This window comes from Zootoca vivipara, chromosome 2, assembly GCF_965207765.1.
Source record: "Zootoca vivipara chromosome 2, rZooViv2.hap1.1, whole genome shotgun sequence".
NCBI lineage: Eukaryota > Metazoa > Chordata > Lepidosauria > Squamata > Lacertidae > Zootoca > Zootoca vivipara.
The window spans coordinates 111,385,519-111,408,498 of NC_142584.1; the positions used below are offsets into that span (position 1 = coordinate 111,385,519).

Genomic DNA, 22,980 nt, shown 5'->3' on the forward strand with positions numbered 1-22,980 from the left:
CACCCTCCTGCACACTAGCAGAAAAGGATATATTCCCCCCCCCCAAAAAAAAGAAATATGTTTTCACTGCCAGAGAAAAATACTGTAGGGAAACAGCAGCGAATTCGCTCCCCTCTGAAATGAACGCTCAAGGAGCAGAATTCGGGTACTTTATAATAGAAGTTAATACAGGGGCGAACTACTGTTTCAATGAGAGTGCCTACCTTATGTCAGGTAAGCCTATTGGTCTGTTTAGCCTAATATTGCCACCTCTTGACTGGCAGTAGCTCTCTGGGATCTCAAGCAAAAGTTTTTCCCATCACCTCCACCCTGAGCCTTTTAGCCATAGATGCTGGGGATTGAGCTAGGGTCCTTCTGTATGAAAAGCATATTCATTCTCTCTCTCTCTCCTTATAATCTGCCACACCACCTGAAGGTCTGGTATTATGGGCAGTTATGGGTATTATAAGGCAATACTCCATTGACAAGTGTTATAGGCAGTTTGCAAATTGGGTCGCTCTTCCCAGTTCTCCCACGGATTAAACATATTTTTTGTGTTGCTTCAGAAACCCACCAAACCTCTTCCACCAGAAAAAGAGGGTTGGGTGAAAGGCACAGGGGTGTGCACAAATGTCCTGTAAAAACAAGACTTTGGAAACTTATGAGAGGTGCCAGAAGGATCAACGGTTTTCCTCTCCCCCCCCCCCTTCCTGAGTCAAGTGATATTTATCTGTTTTGTTTTGGAAAAATCCTGGACAACTGTGCAGTTTTCAAAATGCTGTTCTCTACATCTTGTCAGGTTAAAGTCGCTGTATTCAGTATAATACTTTGTATAGTTCTTTATAATCTTATTAGAACTGTGTTAAGCACAAAACGAACAAAAAACCCAAGTACTTGGCTACAGGATTTTCTCCCATGGGATGAGTTCAGTTTTCCCCGGCCTTTGCCAGTGCATTTGACAGATGCGCTTACCGTACCAGTGTTTCAAGCAGTTGTCAGTGGTGCATCTCCCCACCTCATGCTTCTGTAGGGACTGCCTTGTTTTTTTAAAAAAGGCATGCATTTAATAGACAATTAGGCAAATTATTGGTGAATAAGGCTACCAACGGCTACGAACCATGGTGGCTAACATCGTCTTATGCCTTATGCTTATGAACGTGTCTGGAAACCGCAGGAGAGGAGCGAACTACTGCACCCAGGTCCTGCTTGCAAGTTCTCCATAGGTATCTGGTTGGCTACTGTGAGAACAGGATGCTGGACTCGATGGGCTGCTGGCCAGAACTGCCAGCTTCTTCCATTCTCAATGCAAAAGAATTGCTTGAATTATGGAGCAGAGAGGCTCCCTTTTGTGGAACCCCCTTAGTTAGGGTTCTAGAAAAATGCTACAGTGGGGCCAGGATTTGGCTGAAAAGGACTGGAATCGGTGGCTGTGCCTACGGCTAGTCATTTTTGTGAAAGCCCTCCCGCCGCCTCGTCCCAATCCTGCCCCATGTTAATATGTATGAGGGGGGGGGGAGTTTTGCCATATTGGGGTGGGCATATTGGCCTTGGGCATCAAAATATCTCAAGCCCCACTCCCCATGGGAGAGGGCACTTAGTCTGCCTCCCAATTTCCTTCTGTCCTTTTCTGTGGCTCACATGGGACTTTGAGGCCTGACCAGATGGAAGAGTATTTTCCCTGGCTCCAAGCCCCCATTTTGCCTCCTGCATTGGAGGGGAGACTTTGGAGGAGTTGGGGTGTGTGCAAAATAGCTGGTATGGTTGCTTTTCTCACTTAGGCCTGTCTGGTAACTCCACCGCCTAATCTCTGCAGTTTGTCAAACACTCTGTCGTGTGTTTTTTTCAAAGTGTCCCCCCCAAAAAAAAGTGTGTATCTGAAGAAGTGTGCATGCACACGAAAGCTCATACCAATGACAAACATAGTTGGTCTCTAAGGTGCTACTGGAAGGAATTATTTTATTTTGTTTCAGACCAACACGGCTACCTATCAGAGTTTACTATGTTATCCCAACTGCTTCCCAAAAGCTACATTTGCCATATTTAGGGCCTGCAGCCACCTCAACGCCACCTGTTTAAAGCACCACAATAGATGCCACTTTAAACAGTCATGGCTTCCCTCAAAGAACCCTGGGAATTGTAGTTGGTTACGGGTGCTGAGAGCTAGAATCCCCAGCTGTACTTGGGAAGAGGGATGAGCTGTTAAGACACTCTGGGAATTGTAGCTCTGGGAGGGGAATATACCACTTTAAACAGCCATGGCTTCCTGCAACCCAGAGCTACAATTTCCACACGAAAGCTCATACCTATGACAAACTTAGTTGGTCTCTAAGGTGCTACTGGAAGGATTTTTTTAATTTTGTTTTGACTGCATCAGACCAACACGGCTAACCTACCTGTAACTAATTTCCAGAGTGGTTTAAGAGCTTGTCCCTCTTCCCAGTAACCAACTACAGTTCCCAGCTTTCTTGGGGAAGTGGGGAGTCACAAGTGTTTAAAGTGGTCTGAGAGTGCTTTAGCTATTCGGTGTGAACGTGGCTGGTCTCTTTAACAGGACTTTGAGGCGCAGCTATGGGCCAGGAGATCCTGTCTGGCGCTGGGCCATGGATTTCTGCCCAGCAAAGTTCTCTTAAAGGGACAGGAGTAGGCAAGGTGGTTTCTCGCTTTGGGTTTTGTTGTTGCTCTGGCTAGTTGGCAGCCCGTGTTACTCCTTTTTTAAACATTAAACTGGCCCCCCTGCTGCTGTGCTGTGTTTTCGGGGCAGCCTGACCTACAGACATTTGGTTTGGCAGGTGAAGACACCCGGGTGCTAAATATATGCGTGATCAACAAAGAGTCTTGCGACACCAGGGGCCCCGCTAACCTTGCGGGGCGGGGGCCGCATGCAGGGAAGAGGGCTATCGCTCCCCTCTTTGCTTGTCGAATGATTGATATTTGATCATATCAATGGTCAGGGTGGGGTGGAATGATCGGCCACCCTTCTTGAATTTTTGTGTGACTTTGCTTCCATCGCCAACATTTGTAGGGTCTTTGGGATGGGGAGAGAGAGCAGAAAACGCTCAGTGGGCCGGATTGAGCTCGCTACCCCTGCCTTAGAGAGACTTAGCAAAATAATTAGGGCCTGAAAGTTCGTGCCATAATAAATCAAGTCTAGGGGGCCGGACCAGAGTCTTGGTTCTTTTCCCTTCGTGGCTGCCCCTTGGAAAATGCGGATCAGGTGGCAATTCAAAGCCAAAACAGCAGGGCCATTCCCGAAAAGGAGGCAGCTTTGACATTGGAGGTGGTGCTGGGGGGGGGGGGTAAAGTTAGGGGCCCCTCTTTTTTTCCTTTCTCTCCTAGGGATCCTCAATATGTTGCTTCTTTGGCTCAACCTCAGCCTTCTTTCTTTCTTTCTTTCTTTCTTTCTTTCTTTCTTTCTTTCTTTCTTTCTTTCTTTCTTTCTTTCTTTCTTTCTTTCTTTCTTCTCTCTCCGCTCCCCCCCCCCAAATATCTCTGTGTCTTGTCTGCCAAAAGTTGCTACCCCTTTTCTGGGCCCGCCGTCACCGTAGCAACGACCTCGGGGTGACCTAGTCTCCTGCCAAGCGACAAAAGAGGAAGGAGGCACCAGGAGGGGGAGGGAGGAGGGGAAGCCCACCAAGGAAGGGCAGGAAAGGGGGTGGGGGTGGGAATGCCTGCGTGTGTGTGTGTGTGTGTGTGTGTGTGTGTGTGTGTGTGAACATGGCCGCCCCACCGTTAACTCCTTCCTTTCCCCTGCCATCTACATTTTAGGACTGAGCATCCGAAGCTCCCAGGAGGAGGAGCCGGTGGACCCCCAGCTGATGCGCTTGGACAATATGCTGCTGGCCGAGGGGGTGGCCGGCCCAGAGAAAGGGGGTGGGTCCGCGGCAGCGGCAGCAGCGGCCGCAGCAGCAGGGGGGGTGTCCCCAGATAACTCCATTGAGCACTCCGATTACCGCAACAAGCTCTCCCAGATCCGCCAGATCTACCACTCCGAGCTAGAGAAATACGAGCAGGTAAGGATAGTGATGATGCTGGTTATACGTTGTATTCCTGTCCTGCGTTTATCCCATGTTGGGACTCCAAAAAGCAAAAGCAAGCCAGTTAACAACGAGTAGTTGGAACCACATTGAAACACGTTTGGGGGGGCGCCAGTTTAAAATCCATCTTGCTTGGCAGCCGATTGGCGGCACAGCAGTTTTCAAAGACCTGTCTGAACAGGAAGTTCTTAGTATACATAACAAGGAGGGAGACAGAGCTTTCTAACCTCTCTTGGGAGCAGTGTTGGAAACTCAAAAGTATAAACTAGGTGCCAAACGGCACCTTAAATCTAGGTTACACTCACCACAATGGAATGTCTATTTGCCAGGAGGTTGAAATGGATGTCCATTGGGGTCCCTTCCAGTTCTACAATTCTTATATTCTATAAGCTCAACTACATTGCTTGATTGCAGCTTGCTCTCCCAAACAGTTCACTTGTGCCAGTATGCAAAAGGAGAAAAACACACAGTGGAAATGGTATTACCTATGGACTTAAGGCAGAGGTTTTTAAATGGTGGTTGCCCACCTGGTGCCCAGAAATCTCGCATGTAGTCACAATTGGACCCATGCCAGTACCAAAACATGCCTGGCACCTGGCTAATTTCCAACACTGCTTGGGAGGGAATTCCATAATATTGGAGCAACCCAGAATAGGTTTCCTCTCTCGCCACCTCCAAGCATGAGTCCAACGTTGGTGGGATCAAGAGAAGAGGCTCACCCAAGGATCAGGTTCATATAGAGAGATATGATCTTTCAGACAGCCTGGGATAAAACCAGATAGGGCTTTCTAGGTCATAACCAGGTAAGGTTGTGATTACCATTATTGCTATTATTTATTAAATTTTTATAGCACCCTTCATCAGGAGTTTGCGGGGCGGATCGCAACATAAAAATGCAAAAGGAGAACTAAAAATACATAATAAAACATCTGGGTGGGGCACAGGTCCCCTACATTTGCATTAGGAGTTGGGGGCAGGGATTTTTTTTGGGGGGGGTATTAATATTCCTTGGGTTTGTGCATTGGAGCTCCTACTCCTCCAACTCAGCCTCTTCCCCTTTCCCACCTGCTCCTCGTCAGGCCTGCAACGAGTTTACGACACATGTGATGAACCTCCTTCGGGAGCAGAGCCGCACGCGCCCCGTGTCGCCCAAGGAGATTGAGCGCATGGTCAGCATCATCCACCGGAAGTTCAGCTCCATCCAGATGCAGCTGAAGCAAAGCACCTGCGAGGCTGTCATGATCCTGCGATCCCGCTTCCTCGATGCCAGGTTACTACTTCACCTATATCCGAAGTGGTTTTTTTGTTTTTTGTTTTTACCTTACCCTTTAGCCGGGAAGGCTCCCAGAGTGGCTGAAAGGGATGGGGAGGGGAGAGAGAGAGAGAGGGAGAAAGCAACCTCAGGCACCGGGTCTTAAATTCACAAGTTCTCACAATGACCAGCGGAATAGAAGTTCATGGGATTGGATGAGAGTTGAGGCAAGCTGGTCTCTCACCAGAGACGGATGGATTGGCCCCACTTCTTTTCTCTTCCCTGCTCTGCAGCTTCATGCAGTGGCTGTTGCTAGGTTTTTTTTTTCCTTTAAGGGTGTACAGTGGTTGGCTGGCTGTGTTGGACATGCCAAAAGTGGATACTGCCAAGTTCTGTTCCTTCTGCCAGCTTGATGGAGTCAGCCACCTCTGCCTACCAGAAAAGGAAAGCCCACCTCTCCTGAGTTTTCTAGGGGAGGCAATTAATAATACAGTCGTACCTTGGATCTCAAACGCCTTGCGAGTTGAACGTTTTGGCTCCCAAACGTCGCAAACCCGGAATTGAGTGTTCCAGTTTGTGAAGGTTCTTTGGAACCCAAACATCCAACGTGGCCTCCAAACGTTTTGGAAGTCGGACGGACTTCCGGAACGGATTCCGTTTGACTTCCAAGGTACGACTAGTTAATTGATGTCTGTTTTTAACTTTCTTATGGGATTTGTTATACGGTTTAAAGTTTTTATTGCTATATACATTGCCTTAACATGTATATTTTTATGGCACAGTGGCATATACAGTCATACCTCGACATCCGAACGCTTCGACTTCCGAAGGTTTCGACTTCCGAAGTCGACAACCTTGGAAGTCTTTTCACTGCGCGCCCCTGCGTAAAGCGGCGCGTGCGATATGCGCAGAAGCGAGAAATTGCACTTTGTGCATGCGCACAAGCGGTGCTTCGACATCTGAAAACCTCGACTTACGAAGACGGCCACGGAACGAATCGTCTTTGTAAGTCGAGGTACCACTGTAAATATTTTTTAATAAATAAACCTTCCCTGCAGGGAAGGCAGGTGGGACGCATTCTGGCTTCATCAAATGTGCAGCAAAGGGAATCTGGATCCCTGTGCTGAGCGCTAGCTGAAGAAACCTCCGTTCCCACTTTGCGTTCTCCCTTGCGGGAAAGAGAGGCAAGGATTGTGCTGTTGGGTGGTCGGCTGGTCTCTTAGTGCTGATGGGGCACTGCCCCACCAACCTCAGCCTTGATTCCCCCTAGACCAGCATCCAAAATTTTGCACCTGGTTTCCAGCCACTTGCGACCAAGTGAAGGTGCCTTGGCTCCATGATGGCTTCTGACATCTCCCCCATCTGGAGATGAATGCCTGGAGATCCTTGGATCTTGACTACTTTCTCACACTAGCAACACATCCTGTAGAATTCTATGCATTGTATTTTATCAGCACAATCAAGAATGGATTTCAGGAACCAAAAAGTTGTATGGAAAAATACAACTTTGCAGCCATCTTTGCCAAAAAATGGCAACTGGGCATTCTGTTTTGGCGACTGTAACCCTGGTTTAAGGAGCTTATATAACTGAGTCTCTAACACTGCCTGCCCTTCTTATGGCATTGCTTCTTTTCGGACTTGGCAGGAAGGACAGAGACAAAACTCAGATAAGTTGACTCTGGTGCCCCCTAGAGTTGGTCTCCTTGCCTTCTGCCCTACCAATCCAAATGGGCACAAACCACTGCTGGTTGTGGGTTGTTGCATCCTGCCAGCACCTAACATCTCTTGCTTGAAAGACCTGCATTGTCTCCCAGTACGTTTCCGAGCACAATTCAAAGTGTTGGTGCTGACCTTTAAACGGCCTCGGTCCAGTATACCTGAAGGAGCGTCTCCACCTCCATCGCTCTGCCCGGACACTGAGGTCCAGTGCCGAGGGCCTTCTGCCGGTTCCCTCGCTGTGAGAAGCCAAGTTACAGGGAACTAGGCAGAGGACCTTCTCGGTAGTGGCAGATGTCAAAGAGAAAAACAACTACCAGACTTTTAGAGGACATCTGAAGGCAGCCCTGTTTAGGGAAGCTTTTAATCTTTAAGAAATTAGTGTATTCTAATATTTCTGTTGGAAGCCGCCCAAGTGGCTGGGGAAACCCAGCCAGATGGGTGGGGTATAAATAATAAATTATTATTATTATTATTATTATTATTATTATTATTATTATTATTAGAGGCAGAAAGAATGCCAGCTGCAGCTGCTACCTATGTAAGGGGTTCAGAGCTCCTTTTGCTTCTCTGCCCTGTGAAAAAGATCAGGAAGGGATTCAGGCCATGCTGGTTAGCGACACTCAGGAGTAGGAAAGAGAGATCAAGGTCTGCTGGCTTGACCCTTGTGGCCATACCCAGTCCTCGTCCTTCCTTGGAACCAGAGAGAGGGGCAGGGGTCAGAACAAAGCTTCCACTCCCTCCGCAGCTTCAGAGTTGGGGGGGAAGGCTTGCTGTGGCGAGCAGAACTGTTGAAACCCGATTTTGTTAATTTTTTAAGTTGCACACTGCCTTTCAATAAGTATTTCCATTTGGTTGTGGGTGTAGTTGTGTTTTTTTAAAAAAAAGAAAAATAATAAATAGACACTAAGCGAACAATTTGATAAAAGAGAAGGGTGAAAAACAGCAGGATAACACATTCCACCAGGTTGAATTTTTCATTGGGGAAAATCAATAATATTGTCAGAGGTAGCGGGTGCCGGGAATCGCAGGTGGGAAGAGCTCTGCAGCACTCAGTCTAGGCTTCCCCTAGACCAGGCATCCCCAAACTGCGGCCCTGCAGATGTTTTGGCCTACAACTCCCATGATCCCTAGCTAACAGGACCACTGGTCAGGGATGATGGGAATTGTAGTCCAAAACATCTGGAGGGCCTAAGTTTGGGGGTGCCTGCCCTAGACCTTTGGCTTGACCCAGCAGGGCTTTTCTTTATGGTCTTACATTCTTGGAGAGAATTTCACTTTCCACAGAAAAGCCAGGGGTAGTCAAACCTTTTTATACCCTACCTCCCACTAATGCACTTTTTCCTTGATGGTAAAATTTCCTTGCCGCCCACCAGTGCTGCAGTAACATGTGGCGTAGAACCCCTTACTGCCCACCTGGAATCCTGAAATGCCCACTAGTGGGCGGTGGGGACCAGGTTGACTACCCCTGCTCTAGGCAAACCTCGCTGGGGAGAGAATTTTATAAGCAGGGCTTCACTGCCCGTTCCACCCTGCAGCTGCCTCACCTTGAATGTTCTTTCCAATGCAAGACCCCCTGCTCTTTCCATAGCGTGACCCCAGGCAAGGTATTGCATATTTCAGTGCTTCCTCCACATTAAAACTACACCTGTTGAAATCTAGCATGTTAGGGGAATGAGTTCTAGGGCAGCTGTCCACTCTTAATTAAAGTTTTGCATCAAGTTATAGTTTAACTCAGGGGTCCCCAGACTTACCGGTGTTTGGGCCGGTTCCCACCGCGCCGATCGCGCGGCGGGCCGGAGGATGGGGGAGCGCGTGCCTGTGCGGGGCAGTGGGCGGGGAGTGTGTGCCCGTGCGCATGCGCACGGGCACTTACTGGCGCGGCGGCGCGCTTCCAGGGTGGAAAGGCCCATACGCATGCGCACAAAGGATTTTCGGCGCTTTTTTCCCGACCCGGAAGAGCGCTGCCGCGCTGCGCGCCGTAAGAGCAGGCGGCGGGGGTCGTGGCGGGCCGGATTGGCAGGCCAATTGGGCTGCATCCGGGCCCCGGGCTGTAGTTTGGGGACCCCTGGTTTAACTACTATCTTGAAGCCCGTTAAATTAACGGGTGCTAGAACATGCAATTCCCCCCGCCCATTCCCCCCTCTCTCCCCCTCCCTTCTTTTCTCCACCCACACGTGCCGGGACTCTCCTGGGCTGCCACCGGCGCTGCTCCTCTGTCGCTGCTCCGCCTCCTCCTCCGCTGCTGCGGTCCTTCCTGCCCCCCCCCCCTGGGCTCGAGCCTGCTTTTGCGAAGGGTTAGTGGGGAAGAATGAGCAGCATCCCTCCGCTGCCACCGGCTTCTTGCTGAACGCAGCGGAGGCACGCGGTAGCAGAGGAGATGCTTCACAGAGCAGGAAAAGAGGGGCGGGCGGCGGGCGGCTGCCACCCGCCCCTCCTTCCCTGCTCCCTGTCAAACATCTCCTCCCCCCCGGGCTGCTCTTCCTCCCCCCCATGCGCTGTCCCTGCTTCTGTCTGCCTCTGACCCTGCACCGCGAGGGAAACGGTAGGCAGGGGGGGGAGAGAGAGAGCATTTGTGTGTGACACCCGCTTGCTGCTGGTCGTCCGGGGGGGGGGGAGCGTAGGAGAGAAAAAAGGGGGGAAAGCAGCCTCCTTCTCCTCACCTTTCCCAACCCACCCAGAGCTGAGCCCGCCACACGCCGGGTGGGAGGAGGGGTGGGGATGCGGCGATGGGGTGGGGGTGGGGAACGGCGGCAGGGACACGAATGCCCCGCCGGCGGCGGGGAACGCGCGCTCGCGTCTCGATCCCTCACGGTCCCTTCCCCTCTTCCCCTCGCGCCATTAATCGGGAGGCGAGGCGCGGAACGGCAGTTTGGAGGGGAAGCCGTTGAGGGAGAGAGAACCACATACAGCCCCCCCCCCCCGGCTCTGTGTGCATCCAGTCTCTGCGTCCAATCCCTGTGTCCGTTGGGCACATGCTCAGTAGCGCGGAAAACGGGACACACGGAATCTGGATGCAGAGACACAGGGACTTTATTATATAGGATTCCTCTGCCTGTATAAATCATGCAAATTGAGCAAATGTTTGGGTTTGAAATCTTTACCTTTTCTCGGCATAATTCTGCATTTGCTGGGAGAGAGGCAACGATCTAGGGACAACACAGAAAACCTGTTCCCCAATCTCTGGCAACCTCAGTGGTTCTCTGTCTCATAGAAATCTCTGATTCAGAAGAAGTTGAATGGTGCATCCAAGGATGCACAGAGGCCAGTTTCAGCACTCCTGCAAAACCTCTGTATACTTGTACAGTGGTACCTCACAAGACGAATGCCCTGCAAGACTAATTTTTCGCAAGGCGAATGCATCTTGCGATCTGATGGTGACTTGCAAGACGAATTCGTTTTGCGAAAAATTCATCTTGCGAATCTAGGTTTCCCATAGGAATGCATTGAAATTAAATTAATGCGTTCCTATGGGCAAAAAAAGAAATTTCAATGCATTCCTATGGGAAACCACAATTCGCAAGACGGATTTTTTGCAAAACAAATTTAAAAAACTGGCAGTGATCTACCCATTGTCATTGGAGGGAGGAGGAGTGTGCATGGGGTGGGGGGGATTGCCCAGAGTTGTTCAGCTTGTTTTAGGAGGGAAGTGCCCAGAGTTGTTGAGCTTTTTGGGGGGAGGATGCAGAGTTTTTTTAGCTCCCCCCCGTAACTTTTTGTACGTGATAGGGATCCCATGATCTACCAGGATCAGCTGGGAATCTACCGGTAGATCACAATCTACTGGTTGGACATCCCTGATCTAGTCCAACCCCCTGCAATGCAGGAATCTCAGCTAAAGAATCCATGACAGATAGCTACCCAGCCTCTGCTTAAAAACCTCCAAGAAAGGAGAGTTCACCACCTCTCACTGCCGAACAGCTCTTACTGTCAGAAAGCTTTTCCAAATGTTTAATTGAACTCTCATTTCTTGTAACTTGAAGCCATTGGTTTGAGTCCTACCCTATGGAGAGAAATGTGGGGCCCAAAATTGTTTTTATCACTTGGCATCCTGAGCTCCTTTTGAAGGAAGGGTGGGGTACAAATTTAATACAGTGGTACCTCTACTTACGAATTTAATGCGTTCCGAACGCACATTTGTAAGTCGAAAAAACTTGTAAGTCGAATCCCATAGGAATGCATTGGGAGAAAAAATTCATAAGTAGAAGCAACCCTATCTAAAAATTCGTAAGTAGAAAAAATCCTATCTAAGCTTCATCCAAGATGGCGGACGGAGCTCCATTCGTAAGTAGAAACATTCGTAAGTAGAGTTATTCATAAGTAGAGGTACCACTGTAAATAACAATAGCTCTGTTCCACCACCCTGATACCTGCAGGTATAGGGCAAAATACAAATTTCATAAATAAAACAATACTTCTGGATTCCACATGCTGCACACCCACCCCACTGCTTACCCCCGACTGCCTTTCTTTTTCTCTTCCCAAATTGCTGCCTCTGCCAACCCTGCACACCCTTTTTTCACTCGCAGGCGGAAGCGGCGCAATTTCAGCAAGCAGGCTACGGAGGTGCTTAATGAGTATTTCTACTCTCACCTGAGCAACCCTTACCCCAGCGAAGAGGCCAAAGAGGAGCTTGCCAAGAAGTGTGGAATCACAGTCTCACAGGTACCAGGGTGTGTGTTGGGGGGGGTGAGTGGGGGGGGCAGGCCCCAGGCTGTGCTAGAGAGGCCCCTGAGTATGGGACAGGGTTGGCTGGGGAGGGGAGGAAAAGCTCATTGTTTGGCTGACCTGTCAATACATAACCCCCTTCCCTCCCCTTCCCTCCCCACCCCTCTTTCCCCCCCCCCTCATTCCCTCCCCGCTTCCTATCCCTTCATGTTCGACCTCCCCCCCCCCCCACTTTCCCTCTCCCTCCCTCCTTCCAGGTCTCAAACTGGTTCGGGAACAAGCGCATCCGCTATAAGAAGAACATCGGCAAGTTCCAAGAGGAAGCCAATATTTACGCCGTGAAAACGGCTGTCAGCGCCGCACAGAGTGGGGGCGACTCCCCCAACACCCCCTCCTCCGCGGGTAACTCCCCTCCCCCCCGAAAAAAAGCTCCGCTACACCCCATGTTGGTGCGGGAGTCCTCCTCGCTGGGGTTGGAGAAACGTGGAACCCTCCCCTCCAACATGCGCTGGAGTTCCCGAAGGAGATCCCTCCAACACCAGCGCCCCTGCCCCACTCCCCCGTGGTCAGTGTGCGCGCCCCCTTCTGGGCGCAGAGCGGCGAGGTGCCCCCTCACACCCCGCTCCCCCACACACCAGTGTTTGCGTCCCCCTGTCGGCCTTGGAGTAGCCAAGGTCGTCTCTGCTTGCTTCTTCAGCTAGTTGCCTTTTGCAGTGGTGCTCACCTTTTTCTTTGCTCAAAGAAATCGTGCCTTCCACCCCCAGTCACCCTGTTGCTGTCTTTCGCTCCCGCCCCTTCCTCTGTTTTCTGGCAGGCTCCGGCGGTTCCTTCAACCTCTCCAGTTCTGGGGATATGTTCATGGGCCTTCAGGGTCTGAATGGAGACTCGTATCCCACATCACAGGTCAGTTCCCTTCCCTCCTGGGACGGCTCGGTGCATGCTCTAGTTATCTCCCACATGGACTACTGCAGTGCGCTCTATGTGGGGCTGCCTTTGAAGGTGACCCGGAAACTACAATTACTCCAGAATGGGGCAGCTAGACTGGTGACTGGGAGTGGCTGCCGAGACTATATAACTCCCAGGACGTTTCCGAGCACAATTCAAAGTGTTGGTGCTGACCTTTAAAGCCCTAAATGGCCTCGGCCCAGTACAGTGGTGCCTCGACATACGAATTTAATCCGTTCCGAAGGCACCTTCGTAAGTCGAAAAATTCGTAAGTCGAAAAACGCCATTGGAACTGCGATTTCCCATAGGAATGCATTGAAAACAGAAACATTTGGAAGTCGAAGCAACCCTATCTAAAAATTCGTAAGTCGAAAAATCCCTATCTAAAACCACCACAGTTTTTTTGGGGGGGATGTTGAGGCATTCGTAAGCGCGTGGCCATTACTCCCATTTGTAAGTCGAAAAATTCGGTTGTCGAGTCGTTCGTAAGTCGAGGTACCACTGTATACCTGAAGGAGCGTCTCCACCCCTATCATTCAGCCCAGACACTGAGGTCCAGCTCTGAGGGCCTTCTGGCGGTTCCCTCACTGCGAGAAGTGAAGCTGCAGGGAACCAGGCAGAGGGCCTTCTCGGTAGTGGCACCCACTCTGTGGAACGCCCTCACATTCTAAAAGTCAGCCCTCTGACTTTTAGAAGACATCTGAACGCAACCTTGTTTAGAGAAGTTTTTAATGTTTGATGTTTTATCCTGTTTTTAATATTCTGTTGGGAGTAGTCCTGAGTGGCTGGAGAAACCCAGCCAGATGGGCAGGGTATAAGTAATAAATTATTATTATTCTGAGCTTGGGCTAACATGACGACTTCCAAATGTTGTTGGACTGTATCTCCAATCAACCCTAACCAGCAAGCATGCAGGAAGTTATAGTTCAACAGCATCGGGGATCATCCTGTTAGCAACCCCTGTCTTGTGATATATAGTCTTGTGAGAGTTGTGGCTCAGATCTGTCTTGCATGAAGGGTGGGGTGCATGGCAAGCATGGCGGCCTTCTGGCTTGGTATAATATTTCTGGAGAAGTTAAAAGGGTGGAATTGGAATATGGAGGCAAGCGGAAAGCTCTTCTCATTTTTAAAGCTCTTGTGCAAGTGTGGGGAAACTCTGGCCCATCATCAGCTTCAGGGAACATGGTGTGTGGCCATCTGAACATAGCTGCCAAGTACCCCGTTTTTCCCGGGAAACCCCCATATTTTCTTACCATTTCCCGCTGGTCTCCTGAATGGATTTAGATCCCGTAAATCCCCTGGAAAGCAGCTCCTGCCGGCGGCCATGTTTCTGGTGCCACTCTGCCCATGTATGGGCACCAGAAATCGGGCGCCGCCGGCATAGGAAGTCGCTTCTACGCATGTACATAGCCATAAATCAGTTGACAGTTTTGAGTAAACTCCACATTGCTCGATCCTTCAAGTCTTCATGAGAAGTCTTCAGCCCAACATAACTGCTGCTTCCATCTTCTTCTCCCCATCCCTGCTGTCATTCTGCCCTTTTTATGTGTCTTCCCTTAACTACTAGGTGGAATCGATGCGTCACTCGATGGGGCCAGGGGGCTACGGGGACAGCATGGCTGCCAGCCAGATGTACAGTCCACGAGAAATGAGGGTAAGTTTGTATGTTGGGAGACTTGACCCACCTGGTTCTCACCGAAGAGGTAAATTTGTTCTGTCTGGGATGTATTGCTTTGGACTGCATGCATTTCAGGGCTCACACTATACGAGAGTCCTGCTAGATTAGGACAAAGGTCCGCTTAGGCCCCATCTGCACCAAACATTTCAAGCACTGTGATGCTACTTTAGGCACTCGTGGGAACAGTAGTTTGTTAATGGTGCTTAGAGTTGTATGGAGACCCCTATTCCTTCTCAGTTCCCAGAAATTGAAGCTATGTGAGCTGGAATTGCGGTCTCCTGGCCCCTCTCAGCACTGTCCCCAAAATTATTTTGGGGAAAAGGCATTGATTTTGATTTGATTTAATATTTGCATTCTGCTTTTCCAACAACAAGCGCTGAGCTCAAAAGCGGCTCACAGTAATCACAATAGCACTGGAAAACCCCAAATATTGCAATCATTATATCCAACGCAATAGCGTATAAATGAAGCAAACTGCAGCGACAGAGTCATCAAAACAATTAATACAGTTCAGTAAAGCCGTGGCTGTTTAAAGTGGTATCATAGGTGCTTGAAATGTATGGGCCGTAGTCCAACTCCTGTTTTCCACAGTGGTCAAGCCGCTAGCAGAGAGCAAGAATGCAATAGCCTAGCAGAGGTTGTTCAGTGATACTGAACAATGTGGAGATTTCATTTAACCAGTTGAGGATTCTAGCCATTCTCTTATGGGTGGAATCCATTTGGTGTCCCAGCACTCCCAGAGGTGTGTTTTTGATGGGGAGGAATCTGCTAAGAGAAGAGGAGGGGAAGGCGATTTTGCCAGTTCCTTCTGCAGCCCTTCCATCTATTCTGGAAGGCTTCCCAATTCTTTGGGGATGCAGGGGGATATCTGCAAAAATGGCCTCCCTCCGATTTCCGTAAGCAAAAGCCGCCCCCCTTGCTGCAAGTTCACTGATTGGGTTCCACCTTGCAAATCCACCCTCTAATCCAAGCATCCCCAAACTGCGGCCCTCCAGATGTTTTGGCCTACAACTCCCATGATCCCTAGCTAAGAGGACCAGTGGTGAGGGATTATGGGAATTGTAGTCCAAAACATCTGGAGGGCCGAAGTTTGGGGATGCCTGCTCTAATCCCCTTTTCAAACGATCTGAGCTCGATGGCACAGCTTCCAGGCTGACATTTAATTATGCCATGCGTGTGAAGAAGATTTGGTTTGATGAGATTCCGGGACTGAAGATATTTTTCCTCTCCTGGACCTCACAAGAGCCCAAGTAAGGGTAGAGGATTCTGCCCAGTGTGGTGAACTGTGTAACAGCAGCTTGTGGCTGTTGTATATCTGAATGCTCCCACATCAATAAACTACATTGCTGCTAATAAAACTAAACAAAACCACTATCTTTGGGGAAATTTCGCCTAGACTTGAACCACAGCTGTGCACGTGCTCGGCGCCAAACATAATTACAGTTCTGTGTTAGGAAAGGCTGAATATCAATTCATTCAAATATTTTATTCTGGCCTTGCTAGTGATGGGGGAGGCAAGGTAGTGGGAGCCCTGCCCCATTCAGTAGCTTCAAACACCACAGTGGCTTCTGAGTTTTCAGCAAGTATTCCAACATGTTTCCCAAGTAGAGTCGTGTGACCTAGGAGCCTCTTTAAAAGGAGAAGCCTGAGATGATTGCAGAGCTGAATTCTGTGCCCGCTTCTACATTCTGGTATATGCACTTTCCTCGATAGAACGTGAAATATGAGGCTTTCTTTCTTACTTGAGGAAGCTTAGTAAAACGATTTATTATTATGTGGTCTGCTGTTCTCACAGGCTGCTCATTAGATGCAGTAAAATGAAAGGAGTCAACACGCACATCTGAACTCTTCCTTCCTTCTGCTGTAGAACTGTTTTTGATAGCAAAATTAGGGTTTCTTTGTCGCAGAGAAGTGTTGGGCAAGTTGCTGGCACCTAATGGCCTATAATGGTGCCAAGGGGGCGGACAGGGAACAAGCACTCCCCTGTCTCTGGGAAAGTGGAGCTAGGAGAGCTCCCAGGGAAAGGGAAAGAGGTTTAGCAGGTTGGAACTTAGCAAGAAACGTGCCTCTACTTTTTTGGTAACAACTGTTTTTCTCCTTTTTTCACCAGGCCAATGGTGGCTGGCAAGAAGCGGCCACCCCATCCTCTGTGACCTCCCCAACAGAAGGTCCTGGTAGTGTCCACTCTGACACCTCCAACTGATCCTGCTGGGCTGCGCTCCCTCCTCTGTCGTTTTCTTCCTGGCTCCAGTGAGGGGGGGGGGGATTAACCCTAGTGCTGAACTAGGCTGGGCAGGGAAAGAACACGTCTTTTCTCCCACCTGGCATGAGATCACTGCACCACCCGCAGTGCCGGGGCAGGGGAGGGAGGCAAGCACAGCATCTCTTGGCATTCAAGGTGGCAACACTCCATGGGGACGATGAATTCAAGATGGCACCTGTTGTGATCCAAGATCCTTCCATGATCCTGAACGGCACCTCTTAATAAGCAAGATGCAACTCTAGAAGCGGTGAAGGGGACCCAAGACGGTGGGAGGTGGGGTGGGGAGCGGGTGGGAGGGGCTATCTCAAGCGGTCCATCTGCTTGGAGGGGCTAGGCAAAGGAGCTAATGTACCTGCAATGCGATATCATAATCTGCTGGCTCAGCCTTGTAGATAAGCACGCCTGCCTGAGGGGCTTCGAGATGGCATCTAGACTGCTTATCGTGGGATTACGATTCAAGATGGCAGCACCAACGGGTCTCTTGGTAGTAGGGTGAGCAGAGACGTTGGCCGAAGAGGGCTTAAGTTGGCATCTCTCCATGATGGGATGATTCCAAGATAGCAAACTGTGGTGTCTTCCTGTCGAGATTTGAACATGGCTTGTATATATGAAAGAGAGAAAGAGAGAGGGGAAATCAGGCACGGATCCTGTCTGGACTCAAGGTGGGCATCTCCTTTGCTGGTGCTGACCAGAGACACCAACATCCTTATGAAATTATTTTGGCGGAAAACGAACATGTAAGGCGATACAAGGGCCTCGCTGCAAGATTGTGTGGAGCCAAGGCGAAACCCTCACCTAGGCTGAAGAAACCGTTATACCTCTCAGTGAATAGGTTCCCTGGGTATGAAGATCTAAGATGGCTACCATCTGAATCAGAAGGGGGATATAGCCCTGAAGTGAAGTTATGAGGGGCCCAAGATGTTACAGACTGGTGCCCTTCCATTAGGCCAGAAGTGGGGAACCTTTGGCTTTCCAACGGTTGTTGGGCTGCAGCTGTTGGCCATGCTGGCTGAGGTTGATGGGAGATGTTGTTCATCAACATCTGGAGAGCCAAAGGTTCCCCGCTAAAGAGACAGAACATACCATGGTACCTTTTATCAGAAAGACAGTGGGGGCTGGCTTTCCAAAATGGCGGTTCAGGATAATAGGGGAGGGGAAGTAGTAATAAGCACAAACTTCTTATCTCCTAGGCAGGACTAGAAGCTCTGGAATGAGTTGTTGGGGAAGCCATAGGGCTAAGAGAGCCCAGCTCACCCCACATTACACATGCTGTATACTGTAGCTGCATTATGGGTGGGGGGTCTGCTTTTCTTTCTGACAAATCTCTTGCTTTCTGAGCTGGTTTGGTTTTTTGTTTTGTTTTTTTGCCTCTATTTCAGTTTATCCCATTGTAACTGTGTGTGCAGTTTCTCTCTTGAGCTTTTCTCTGCTGTCTCTTATATTCTTGATTCCCCCCCCCCCTGTTAAGTTCTTTTCCCTTTCTCCACGCCATCACCATCTTTAGGGCTTTTCTGCCTTGTCTGACCCAGCACAATCAGATAGGTTTCTGAATGTCACAGTCCTCTTTGTGTGATATTTGTGCATGCCCTAATCTCATGCAAAATGGAGAAAAATGACCTTTAAATATATATTTTAAAGGGAGTTTACAGAATAGTGGAGATACAGGTTGGGCATGGCAGTATCCCTTCCCATTAAGTCTGTCAAATCAATATGCTGTGTATCCGGGACGAACTACAGTAAAGGTAAAGGGACCCCTGACCATTAAGTCCAGTCGTGACCGACTCTGGGGTTGCGCGCTCATCTCACATTATTGGCCGAGGGAGCCGGCGTATAGCTTCCAGGTCATGTGGCCAGCATGACAAAGCCGCTTCTGGCAAACCAGAGCAGCACATGGAAACGCCGTTTACCTTCCCGCTGTAGCGGTTCCTATTTATCTACTTGCATTTTGACGTGCTTTCGAACTGCTAGGTTGGCAGGAGCTGGGACCCAGCAACGGGAGCTCACCCCGTCACAGGGATTCGAACCGCCGACCTTCTGATCAGCAAGCCCTAGGCTCAGTGGTTTAACCACAGCGCCACCTGGGTCCCCTCAGAGGTACCACTGTACATTATGCTAAATGCTCCATTGCATTTCTTCTCTTTTAAAAACAGACATGTGGAGCAGTGACTGGTTCCAAAAAATCCCCCACCACACCCCAAAAATGTCTACTTGCCTTGGAAGGAAAGCTTCCATTACTGAAATTACTTCAGGGGGGCTTTTTATTGGCAAGAGTGCTGCTTGCAGTTTTTGTTTTTTTAAAAAAAACCCATCAGGTTAATTGATGGGACTTAATGTAATGTGTGGTTTAAAATGGTGTTTGAAGCCCCTGTGGTAGGAAAGTAGGTCCTGATGGATGGGTGTCCTTGAAAGGGAATCTGTCCACCATCACCACCAGTCAAAAGAGTATTGGGGGGTGGGCAGCAGGCTTGGTTGAAGGTATATTCTCTCAATTCACATCTGGTGATGGCTTGATTGGGTGTGGATTAATCAGATGCCCCAGGAACACTCCCAGAGTCCTCTGCAACTGGGTAGAGTCTCTGTGGCAGATCTGCAAGGGATGGAAAAACAAGAAAAGTGCTACAGTACCAGCCAGGGAAACCGCATTTTGCCAGGGACCAGCGTATTCTGGTTAAATGCTCTGGCAGCGCAATAGTCTTTCAAAGGAAGGGACAGATACGAGGGGAGGTTTAGGAACAAAGTAGGAAAAGTCATTTGTTGTGCAACCACCACCTGCTCCAGAATCCTGATTTGTGCAGAAAAGCTCACTCAAGTTGATGCTTCCATTTTTCCTTCAGCCCAATGCAAATATGGAGGATTTGAACAAACCGAAAGCATTACTCCAGTATCCCATGTTCATTGATTTCCTTCACCCACCCTCCCTTTGCTCCTATGAATTCCAGCCCAAAGGGGTCGCTACCGATGCTTGGGAAGCTGGTATAGTTTGTATTTCAAAGGACCGTTTTATCCAGAATTCAGTAAGGCGTTTCCCCCACTGTGATGGAAAGAAATGGTATGAGTGTGTAAATAGTTTTGCTTGGGAAGCGAATGACTTGAATGAGAGGCAGATGCTAAGAAGGGAGACAAGGAAAATCTAGTAAAGTAAATGTAGTAAATCTAGTAAAAACCACACACCACCACACAGAATGGATCCAAAGCAGATGGTGGGTGAGAAATACGAAATGGAGAGGGCGATATTAAAAGTAGTGAGAGGTGGGAATGAAACATAGTGGGAAAGCAGAAATGGTAGGGAGATAAGGTAAAATCTCCCGACGAGAGAATATAAACCAAGGAAGACAAATCTGAAGGGCAGGAATATTGAAACTTGAAAGAGTTGGGAACTAACGAAGACATTGCAGGCTGGAAAGAGGGAAATTAGAAGAGTAGTGGGAAAAGATTATAAAGTAGAAAAGATCCAATAGATTGGGGGGGGGGGACACACGCATTCAGCGGCACCTGTTCACAAGAGGAATGTGTACTTGGATCAGAAAAGAGGACTTGGACGTGAGAAGATACCAAAATAAGACTCGAAAGACAGAATGTGGATAAAGGCAATCGGATTGCAAAAGATAACGAAGGACTGATCCAAAGGACGGAGTTAAGGCCTGCTTGTGGAAGTTGCCAAATCCGAAGGGATTCAGACCCAAGGGTGGACATTGGGTGCGACAGGCGCGAGTCCTGATGGTGCAAGAGACCCATTAGGAGGAACGGAAACCCACATAAGACTTTCAAATTGCTCCCCCCCCCTTGCTCGCAGGGAGGGCTACATGCTAGTCAGTCCAATAGCTTTATTACCTCATGGCGCAAGAAACCAATAGAGTCTTGGGACAGAGACCTTTTGAACCTGCTACCTCTGTGTGCCCTGTGGGGGTTTTTTGGGGGGAGAACAGTGCTGTGAGACGCCCCCCCCCCAAAAAAAAAACACCTCCCTGCCCCGTTCCCTTTGACTGAGGGTATTGGGGCTCAGTTCTGTTTTGGGTTTGTTTTGTTTTCTTGCCCTAGATTGCCTTTGCTTTTATTATCATCATTTTTTCTTCTATAAAATTGAAGACAATTTTTTGCCCTGGGATTCATTTGGGTAAAAGGAGGAGGAAATGAGTGGGAAGGAAAGTCTGCTCCATCCCCAAAACACACACACCTGTTTGCTGGGTATCTATACAAGCCCACACAGAGACCAAACCACACTTTGCACCATTCAGACCACTTTGCAGTGTGTGTTGGAAAGCTCAAAATGTCTTGTGGCGGAAGCACTTATGTGCCAATACATTTTTGTGAACCGCTTTTATTTCCCCCCCCACCATGTCAATGTCCACTGTGGAGGGGGTTGGAATAGCTTTATCTGGTGAAAGCACCTGAACCATATGAGAAACCACTTCACACAGCTTGCCACGTGAAGCTGTTTACAAAGTTGTTTCAAGCAATTTGCCTAGCACAACATTTAATCTCTGTTTTGGTCCTTTGTGGCTGATGGCAGCCATTTTGTTTCTTAGGCTGAGGGGTTAGTTAGGATTGCCACTTGGCCAATTTCTGGCTGATGTACCTGTTCTGTTTCTTCCTTGCAAAACAAAACAAAACAAAACCCAGCCCTGCAAGCTTATTCCTTGTGGTTTTGATTTTCTCTTTTAACTGGTAATCCTAAAACAATGGCTGGTCTGCCACCACGAGGAAGATAAATAAGGTTAGGACACCCATGTTGAAACAGTTCCCGCACACAAGTTCCAATTGGATCTACTTGAATTGACAACATAAGTTACAGCCTTAAGGCCAAACTAGATGTGTAGTTTGTATCTCTCACAGTTTTTTTTTTCTTTAACAATAATAGCAGGGGTGGGATTAACTATTTCTGTGTGATTGTATGTTTTGTAACTTCTATATTTTACCAGGTGAGGCAAGTGGGGTGAGGGGGTGGTTTTGTATGTGACTGGGAAAACAGTCTGTGTGACTGGGGAAGGAGTCACAGTACATTCCTCCATTCCAATATTCAGCCTTCTACAAGATGGCAATGGAAGGAGATTTCCAGATCCTGCTTCTCCTGCCGTCCCATCCAGATTAGCACCGCCATGTCATTTATTTATTTTTGGGTGCCCATGGTAGCCATTTTGTCCTGGCATTTCTTTTGAGTACTGGCACCTCTATTTATTTTTTTAACAACAACTAAAGCAGTGCTAGGAAAGGCCCTGAATGGCACACTTATGAGAATGATAAAAATGAGTGAACTAGATTCCCATTTCTGGTGGTTGCCTTTTGGTACCAATGATTGGGGGGGTGGCTCTTCCCCATTTTTTATTTTTTGGTGTGTGTTTTTTGGCGTGCACCTTAACATCTAAACAAACACGTGCAGAAGTTTGGGAACTACTGTGCTAAATAATTCTGCTCACCTGACCAGCCAGTTGGCAGCCCTGCCCAGTTTATACGCCATTTGTGATGTGGCATTTCTTAAGATGCAGGTTTTGAGACACTTTTTGGGGCAGGCTTAATATTTCAGGAGGCCCCAACATGATGTACCTGTAATGGAAACCACCATTGTGGCAATTTCCACCCCTTGTGAGACTGTTTAAAAAGGTGCACCAGTGCTATTCATGGAGTGGTTGATGTGCCTCTGCACTTTCTTCACCCTACACTGGAATACGGTGCATGTGCCCAGCCACAGGAGCAAACAGGAAGCTTTTTGCTGTTTGCGTCTCTTCCTGGAGGCTACGAGATGGCAGGGTCTAACCTGCTCACAGCTCTGTCCCACAGCCCTAACACGGTGACGTTGAAATAAAAAGCCCTTTTGTAAGCCAAGGGGAAAACCCCATGACCCACATGGAAGCATAGGTGAGCTGGAGGGAGAGAACAAAAGCATTTAAGAGGCACACAGAGACATGTTCTCAGAGAAAGAACGGCAGAAGGGGAGTGAGGAGGCAATAGGACACTGATAAGAGATCCTATGGCCCTCGTGATGTTAGGCTGTGACCCCCATCTAGGCTGACAGGAGTTTGAAAGGACCATAGCTTTTCCAGCCACGCTGGAAGAATGGAGAACCCCAAATTTCAGTTCATTTGGCTGGGGTGGGGGATCCTTCCATTGGTACAGCCATGATTGATATTTGTCGTTGTGATGATCCCCTAAGTCTCAGGGAATTGCCACTGCAAATCTGAAGCAAGGCTTTACCAACAGAAGTGTCATGGCTCCCTCCCCAAAGCATTCTGGGAATTGTCATTGGGTAATGTTTCTGAGGATTCTGTTGCAACCCCCAAAGTATGCCCTGACAGAACTGAAGCATCCACACCCAGCCCACGCCTATTAAATGTTTACTCGGGAGCAAGTCTTGCCGAGTTTAATAGGTTATGCTCCCAAGTATGAGCAGAAGGCTGCAACCTTTGGCTACCTTGGTGGTGGTGAATTTAAATGGAGAGTTAATTAAGAT

At 48.9% G+C, this 22,980-nt stretch overlaps 1 protein-coding gene and 1 long non-coding RNA gene across 4 annotated transcripts in view; one reads left to right on the forward strand and one right to left on the reverse strand.

The window, feature by feature from the left end:
* PBX2 (PBX homeobox 2) overlaps positions 1-17,927 on the forward strand; it is a 38,416-nt gene extending 20,489 nt beyond the window's left edge. Inside the window, exons 3-9 of one of the 3 annotated variants that reach the window (XM_035107081.3) lie at positions 3,745-3,989; positions 5,093-5,283; positions 11,511-11,646; positions 11,907-12,051; positions 12,464-12,552; positions 14,162-14,248; positions 16,383-17,136. In XM_035107081.3, the coding sequence (XP_034962972.2) occupies positions 3,745-3,989; positions 5,093-5,283; positions 11,511-11,646; positions 11,907-12,051; positions 12,464-12,552; positions 14,162-14,248; positions 16,383-16,475 (986 nt within the window). In that variant the 3' untranslated portion in view covers positions 16,476-17,136. Of the gene's footprint in view, positions 1-3,744; positions 3,990-5,092; positions 5,284-11,510; positions 11,647-11,906; positions 12,052-12,463; positions 12,553-14,161; positions 14,249-16,382 lie in introns of all 3 variants that reach the window. The other 2 variants (XM_088663623.1, XM_088663622.1) reach the window with 2 other exon arrangements.
* Positions 17,928-18,834: 907 nt separating this feature from the next.
* LOC148687070 (uncharacterized) lies at positions 18,835-19,139 on the reverse strand. Its single transcript, XR_015948512.1, has 2 exons — positions 19,001-19,139; positions 18,835-18,920 (listed from the first exon to the last, which is right to left on the reverse strand). It is a non-coding gene; the product is annotated as an uncharacterized LOC148687070 (long non-coding RNA).
* Between the last annotated feature and the right edge of the window lie 3,841 nt (positions 19,140-22,980).